Source organism: Ochlerotatus camptorhynchus, unplaced genomic scaffold, assembly GCF_037179485.1.
Source record: "Ochlerotatus camptorhynchus isolate MF236.1 unplaced genomic scaffold, CSIRO-AGI_Acam_v1.1 ptg000432l, whole genome shotgun sequence".
Lineage (NCBI taxonomy): Eukaryota > Metazoa > Arthropoda > Insecta > Diptera > Culicidae > Ochlerotatus > Ochlerotatus camptorhynchus.
In genome coordinates this window covers 4771695-4779726 of record NW_027040918.1, presented here as the reverse complement: position 1 = coordinate 4779726, position 8032 = coordinate 4771695, and the positions used below count along the sequence as shown (strand labels likewise).

General features: G+C 38.6%; 1 protein-coding gene across 2 annotated transcripts in view; it reads right to left on the bottom strand.

Annotated features, from left to right (window-relative positions):
• Positions 1-8032, bottom strand: part of LOC135711377 (nuclear pore complex protein Nup88-like) — a 489612-nt gene that overhangs the window by 258467 nt on the left and 223113 nt on the right. Inside the window, exon 7 of one of the 2 annotated variants that reach the window (XM_065234232.1) lies at positions 7831-7986. The exons of the other annotated variant lie outside the window; for it this stretch is intronic. Coding sequence (XP_065090304.1) covers positions 7920-7986 — 67 coding nt within the window. The 3' untranslated portion in view covers positions 7831-7919. Of the gene's footprint in view, positions 1-7830; positions 7987-8032 lie in introns of those variants that run through there. 2 annotated transcript variants of the gene reach the window in all.

The window sequence follows — 8032 nt, the reverse complement described above, 5'->3', positions numbered from 1 at the left end:
TCTTGTAGCTTGGAAGACGAAGTGGGTGTCTCCAAGGCAGCTTACTGGGCGCGAAGCGAAGAAAACGTCGTTGCACAGATTAATTCGCTCGGCCCCATTAATGTAGTTCGGGCTCCAGACTGCAGAGCAGTATTCCAACGTAGATCGTACGAGAGAGCAATAGAGTGATTTCAAGCAGTAAATGTCGGTGAAGTTCTTAGTAATCTTGAAGACAAAAACCAAGAGTTATGGACGCTTTGTCGACGACATACGATATATGGTGTGAGTATGTCAGCTTTGAGTCCAGAAAAAACGCCTAAGTATGTCACGCACCCGTTCGATAGACGTGCCTAGTAGTTTGTAGTTGAAAATAATCGGTTGTTTCTTGCGTGAGAAAATAATGATTGTACACTTAGCAGGGGTCAACCCAGTCGGTTTAGACTACACCAGTAAGCAAAGATGTCAATCTGATTTTGGAGAGAACGGCAGTCGGCGAGTGAGCGGATGCGCAGAAAAATTTTCAGGACTTTGCACAGAAGCTTGCTGAGCGACAAGTACCCAAAGTTACTGTCAGTTGGCGCTCCGTGAGGTATGAACGAAACCATCTCAAAAGATTTCCACCGATCCCTAACCCATCAAGCTTAGCGATCGCAATTTCGTTGTTCAGCTTATCGGAGGCTGCCGTAAGATCTGTGTAAATAGCGTCCGTTTGGGTCCGAGCAATCAAACTGTCTGAGAAGTAACACGTTAGGCCCAGCAGGTTCGTAGTTGTGAAACGCCCAGTTATTAATCCGTGTTGATCTATACTTGGATCTTGCTTGCAATGCGCATTTAGGGACTATATGACAACCAATTCAACAAGTTTTGATACAGCACTCAGCGACGTGATTCCCCGGACCCGTGGAGAATAGAAGAACTATGAAAGTGATGATGGTTTCTAAATTTTCCACGTGAAGGTATACGAATGCAATCTTAAAATGCTTTTATTTTTCAAATGGAGCATTTTATTTAAATCTGGTTTCTGCTATAGTGGTATAAAAGCTGAAATCTATGTATACACTTAAAAATCTGAAAAGAAATTATATTTTCTATATTATACGTCTATTGAGTAGTCCTTAAGTTTTCTACTAACGTAGCATTAACCAGATTTAAATAAAATGCTCCATTTGCAAAACAGAAGCATTTTAAGATTGTACTCGTATACCTCACCGTGTAAAATTTTGAAACCATCATCACTTTCATAGTTCTTCTATTCTCCACGAGTACCAACTTTGATTTGCCAATAGAGCTTTTTGACGTTTAATAGGCGCACCATTTAAATCGAACGAGTGCGAGCAAGAGGGAAACAGATTAGTGGGAAAACAAATCGTTCATTCATCCATGTGTGCTAGATAGAGGAAGACGATTAAACGTCAAAAAGGTCTATAGACTAGTCAAGTAGTGAGCCAATTTAAAATCGTTTGTTTTTACCGGTTGCTTTAACCACAAACGAAGTGACAGACGGAGCGGCTCGAAAACTTTGGTGACGCACCTGCTATTGCAATTTTTCAGTGTACCACATGGCAACACCACTACTACTGGATTGTACCACATGGCAACACTACTAATTGATTGTACCACATGGCAACACTAAATGTACTAGAATGTTTTGGTTCTATCTCTTTCACTCTACTCTAAACTGATATGCATAAAAAAATGACAAAATGATACACTCTTTGCACACTGTCAAAGATCATATTGCACACAAAATTAACTATGTTCAAATCAAAAGAAAAATACTAGCCCATCTGGTGGCTGATGGCACAAGCTTCTAAGAAAATTCTATTACAGCGAACCACATAATTTTAATTGATTTTTTCGCCAGTTAGTCGTCTGTCACTTCGTTTGTGCTATAACTGTCCAGGGGCTGGATGGTTCCTACGTGGAAAGATGAACGCTCGTGAACAGGACAAAAGAAACCACTATGGATTGGAGTCCATGCAATGTCCGGTAGGTTAAAATCGCCAAGCACCGATATTATTAAGGTTATGATTGCATGATTGCAGATTCCCATTCCAAAATCGACATCCAAGTCAGTCTGCTGGATATACTGGATTATGTTGGGGACTCCGTGCTAGCGGATTTAAAGACCAAGCATATTGTGAGCCCATCCCGGGGAGCGGCCTCATGAAATTAATCTCAAATAACCCCACGACAACAAACTTTGGGACTTATATTCAAAAAAGTCTGCTTCAACAAATTGATGATATCCGCTCTGTCCCTGATTTGTAAACAGTGGCAACCTTTCTCCACTGCACAAATTTGTTGCACCCCGAATTCGGAACCCGAAAAAGTTGAAATTTATTCTCGTTGCATCCCGGGATAATGCAACGATCCTGCAACAACAATGAGAATGTTAAGCGGTGGAGCTTGTGTTTACGTAGTCTAAAAAATCAACTATTTTCCTGATCGCAAGCAGTGATATCATTCAAGTCATTTGTCATTCAATTCTACAAGCTTTTTGATCACCAAAAACGTACCAAACAAGACAAATTTTCAATTTAAAAAGTGACAATTCTGATGTGAGTCACATTTGACAGATGTTTACATTTTTATCACCGCTACGAAAACAGCGCCACGGGTGGCCAGTAATTGGTTGGATTTCACTATAGCGATTATCGTTATTGTGTTATTGTTACACATCATGATCAGAACCATTAGCGATAATATCACTGAAAATTCCCCATATCGGGTGATGCATAAAAGCATTATGTCTCGCTCTAAGGTTATAGGAAAAACATTACCTAATGCAGGTATAGCAAAAACGTGATAAAAGGGGCGGGTTAATTTTTACTCAATTTATGTGTTTATCTCGAGATTCCGGCCATTTAGAAAGTAGCAGTCTTCGGCAAAGTTGATCAGCTATATGACACTAGTGTATATGCCAATTTTTAGTTTTTGCTATACTGCCGGTGTTGCGAACACCCCTCGTCGATGAACGAACCTCCAAAGCAACCGTGCAGTACCAACTGAATGGCCGACAACTGACAGAAGTAGATCTTGGGAATAACAAAGGGTAACATGACAACAGCCGAATCGGTGTGATAAAATATCGATAACTGAATTCAACATTTATTAGCTAAATTATCGCGGTTATTTGCATAAGACCTAAGATAAGACCCTAAATGTGATTGCTTAAAAAACCAAAATATGTTATTCTACATAAGCAGTGGGTTGAAAAATAAACTATTTTCTTATTGAAGTGATAATTTACATGGAATTTATTATTCTTGAAATTATTACAGGTTAAGTTGATTCCGCTTTGCATCGCTTTGGCTTGGCTAATCATTAATCATGGTTAACACACGGTAAATTGGTTAGCTAGAAGTTCATTATTCAAATAATTAAATAAATTGATTGAAAAAAGGATTTCCTAAATCTAGTGGAAATAGATTCTATTCCGAGTTAAAACAAAACGATAGTAAATTACAAAACGTTAGTCAAAAAGATTGTTTACTAAATCACATGAATTTTTCAGGAAACTTGAACGCAATACGTGATTGATTCGTTCAAAATTTCGGAGTTGACCTTTCTATTCGTTACATAATCAACAACCGGTACACGCATAACTGTCCCACGATGCATAAGGATTGTATAGAACATGGGACATCTATGGGTATAACGGCAATATGAGCAGATGGGAAGTGTTGTCTTCGGCAAAGTTGTTTAGATAACCAAAATCTTTCGAATGATGAGATGGTGAATGTGCAACAGATCTTTAATATCTGAAAAGTTGCTGTTTTAGACAAAGTTGATCGGCTAATCAAGGCCTTCTACATTGTGGACAGGATAGATGGAAATATACTCACTACGCGGCGCTAGTTTGCATATGTACTTCCAAAATGAGCTATATATCGATACTCTGACCACCTGGAATGATTCTGGCATCGAAACAGTTGTTCAAATATCCAGAGCCTTTCGAATAGTGAACAGATATGTTCAGAATTATGCCACTACGAGGCGCTATATACATGCCAACTTCCAATAAATGTCATAAGGACTGTTCACTTTATAAAACGGTCACGGAAAAAGTCCGTAGCTTTTTAATTTTACGTTATATTTGTATTGTTTATTCTGGTTATGTGAAGATTATAATTGGAACAAAATTATGCAATGCTTAAATTATTATTTTTAAATTATAGCACTAAATCGTCACTTATGATCGAAATGTCGTCTGAGAAAAAGTTGATGATGATATGATAAAAAAAGATAAAGGAACGGTTCGACAAAGTCGACCCTGATATGATGCAAAGGTTCTATTTCTATAATCGTTTTCAAAGAGTACATGAATCTGCTGAGAACTTCAATTGGTCAGTGAAGCTGCAGGCAGAGTTGTGCAATTTTAAACAAATCAAAGAGACTGCAATCAGGGATCGTTTAATTATTGGGATGCATGATCGAGAGCTGCAAAAGTCTTTATTGATGTCAGAGACACTGACACTTAAAGTGATCGAGAAGAAATTACTCAGCAGTGAGGATGCTAAAAAGCAAACAAAGGATATGACTAGTGAGCGTAGAACTGACGAAATGCATTCAGTAAAGAGTAGACTAGGGAAAATAGTTGATGAGAGTAACCGAGAGTACGGTAGGTACGACAAACCATACAGGGGTAGGGATCTTAACAGGAATGATAAGAAAGTTAGTTTCCATAGAAGATAGTCATCTGGTAATCAGAACAGGGGTGCTTACGCAAATGCAATTTGCAATTATTGCAAGAAGAGAGGTCATCTGAGATGAGACTGCTACAGCTTCAAGAACCGAAATTCTGTAAGATATTTAGGTGATAAGGATGAAAAGGACACGAGTTACGATTTCAAGAGGTCTGGTGGACATGATAGTTCAGGTGTAGAAACGGAGGGAATGGAGTGCATGATGATCTCAGCGGTTAAAAGCATATATGAACCATGCATGAGAAAAGCAAAAGTGCAAAATTGTTTGTTGCAAATGGAAATTGATTCAGGTTCAGCTGTTTCAGTAATCAGTGAGACAGATTGTAGGAATTTTTTTTTACATAGAATTTCAATGGCTAGCACTAGTAGGCACCTTGTTGTTGTTGTTGATGGTGCTCGTTTGAAGCTTTTAGGAGAAATTTCTGTGCAGGTAGAGTTGAATAGTCTAGCAAACCAAGAAACACTTGTCGTACTGCAAGGAAACAGCAATGTTGTTCTTTTGATTAGAAGATCATGGCTTGATCGTGATGGAGATCTGGGTTCACGAATGCGTTGTTGGTGAATGATCTGAACGATACAAATAGTATTAATGACATTGCAGACAGTTTAGAACTGAAATTTAAGAAAATTTTTGACGCAGATTTTTCAGAACCTATCGTAGGCTATGAGGGGGAACTGATCATGAAGAACGATCAGCCTGTCTTCAAAAAGGCATATACAGTACCGTACAAATTGAAGGAGAAGCTTGCACAACATTTGCTGATGCTGGAGCAACAGAAGTTCGACGATTATGACCCACGGGAACCAATTGAAGTTTGCCCATACCAAGGTCCGGGATTCGAGACTGTCGCTGCCAGACTTCACCCAACGGAAACGTGGAAGAACCGAGGCTACTCAGAGGCTGAGAAAGGGCCATTCTTGGGTTTCTCGGAAGATGACTTGGATCCGGATTTATTCAGAGTCAAAAGACGCAATCTGAGCGTCATGACTAGGAGTCGCGCTCGAAATCAAATTTAAGCAGAAGCATCATAATCCGACCAGTTTCAGCGTCATCTAATAGTAAAGCACACAGTGCTATCAAAGATTGTGAATTAATTGTTGTTGAATTGAAATGTATTTCGTGTACCTAAAATGAACTTTTGAATTAGATTAATTTCGATAACTAATTATACAAGCTAGGTTCTTAAGGAGGAAGGACTGTAGCGTACCACGATTCGATTAAAATGAGTAACGTACTCAGTAAATAGGCTGAACCCATTCGATATACGATCATCAATCGTTCGGGTTTTTTCACACACAAACAAACATTATTGTACATATAAAAAGGTATTAAACTCAGAAGCAACTGTGATCTGGAAGTGTAAGCCGAATTTTCATCTTTTCATTTAACCAACAAAAAGAAGTCAGGGGAAATGGATGTAATGTCGGCCTAAAGGCCCTAATTGGGCCCATTCATAGATTCAGCAATCGACTAAATTTTCAATAGCGACCAAAAATATCCATTAGTACCGTCCCAATGACGTGTTCATCTAAATGAAATTGACGAATAGCATATTTTTAGCGAAGGGCCCAATCTTAGATCCATAGGTTGATTAGAGCCATTTCTCCTTCATAATTATTATTAGCTAACTACATTATAACTTCCAGGTTCGAAAATATTTTTTCAAACCTAGCCCGTATTTAGCTTAATTATGATAATTGGCCTGATCTCACCATGTTCCGCTGGTCTGCTGCCGTTGATTTATTCTTTTGGAATCCCTTTGATCTTTTCTCTAACGCTTCGTATTACATTCCGTGCTTCACCGGCAATTTCCTTCCGTAGATCGTCCTTGGTCGGTACTGACATGATTCCCTCTTTTCCGGGTTTTTCTTGATTTCCGAGGGAGATAAATTCACACTAATTTCCGTTCCTGGTTCGAGGTTGACTCCTTCCTCGCTGGTTGGTTTGGTCTGTTTCATGTCCACCATCTGTCACTGTTTTGCCATGATCATCCGGGACGAGGCTCACGTCCAAAGTCGCTGGTCCACCGAGCACTCGGAATGAGCGCTCCGTACATCATTGTGCGAAAAGAGAATGAAAGAAAAACGAAAGGGATCTGTTTCAAGAAGTGACAGTTTCATCAGGTTCGCACTAACAAAAAGTTCGGATTAACACTTTTGATATAACTGCTATCACTCTCTCATACTTGAAATATGCCACGGCCAAATTGTCACAACGACGACCGAAGTGCAGGGTATCTAGTTAACATATGGAAATAAATCTAAAATTAAAGAAAATAGAGTTCCGAAAATATTATCCATAACCTCACAAAACCATCTATAAGAAAAAAATAAAAATAAATGACATTGAATTTTACATCGTTACAAAACATAACTGGTAATGAAAAAAAAAACTAATGTAAACATATGATTTATCATGGAGTTATGTTATGTTATATGTAGCTAAACAGAAAATTAAACGGTTCGTTCATAACGTGTAACTTTTCCTTAAGCACCTCTACCTCTTTCTTTGTTTTTTTTTTATCGTTGTTGTCCAACGACTCACCTTCAGCCACTGCACCTTCGTACGTACTGCTGGTACTTTGTTTTCCGTTGTGCTGTTGCTTTTCTTCGTCTTGGTGTTCTTGGTTCCTTCCGGAATGGCAATGTAAACGGTGCCCTTCCGGCTTACATAGGAAGCATTTGTGCTTATTTCCGTCATAACACATATTCTCCTTCCGATTGAGGAAATGCAACGAGGAGGGGATCTCATTTTTCACGTCCATCGCTCATCTGTGCTTCCGGTAACCGCAACTCAGTCCCAACTGCATTTTTATCAATTTTGAATTAGCATCATTATTCAGCTTACATTCTTTTTTAAGCTGTGCTATTGAAAACAAAGAGGAGGTTTGTTCAGGAAATGTCAAAAACAATACCAAGTCAAATTATCCCACGGCGAAAAGTAAACTAATCGCAAGTCAGTTCCATTAACAAAAAAATGATGATTTCATTAAATAAACATATACAACAGACAAAGTGAGAGAAAGAGCGCTTAGATACTTTCCAATGTTAAAGGCAGTTCGGCACGGATCAAACCATTTCGATGAACTTTCTTACTTTTTATTTAGCCATTATGTATGAAACAGGGTACAGATTAAAAGTGTTGAGAGTCAATGCTGTGGTACTTATACTTACGTTAGGTGAACCCACGGAAAATGCTATATTTTGAAGCCTACGACTGATAGGTTCCATTCAAGCCAAATTCAGCACGTTGTTGATCTTCTTCACATCCTTAACGTATCCATCGATTTGGAGGTACCTTCAAAGTAAATATTAAATAAGCTACTACTAGACGAAACCCTACT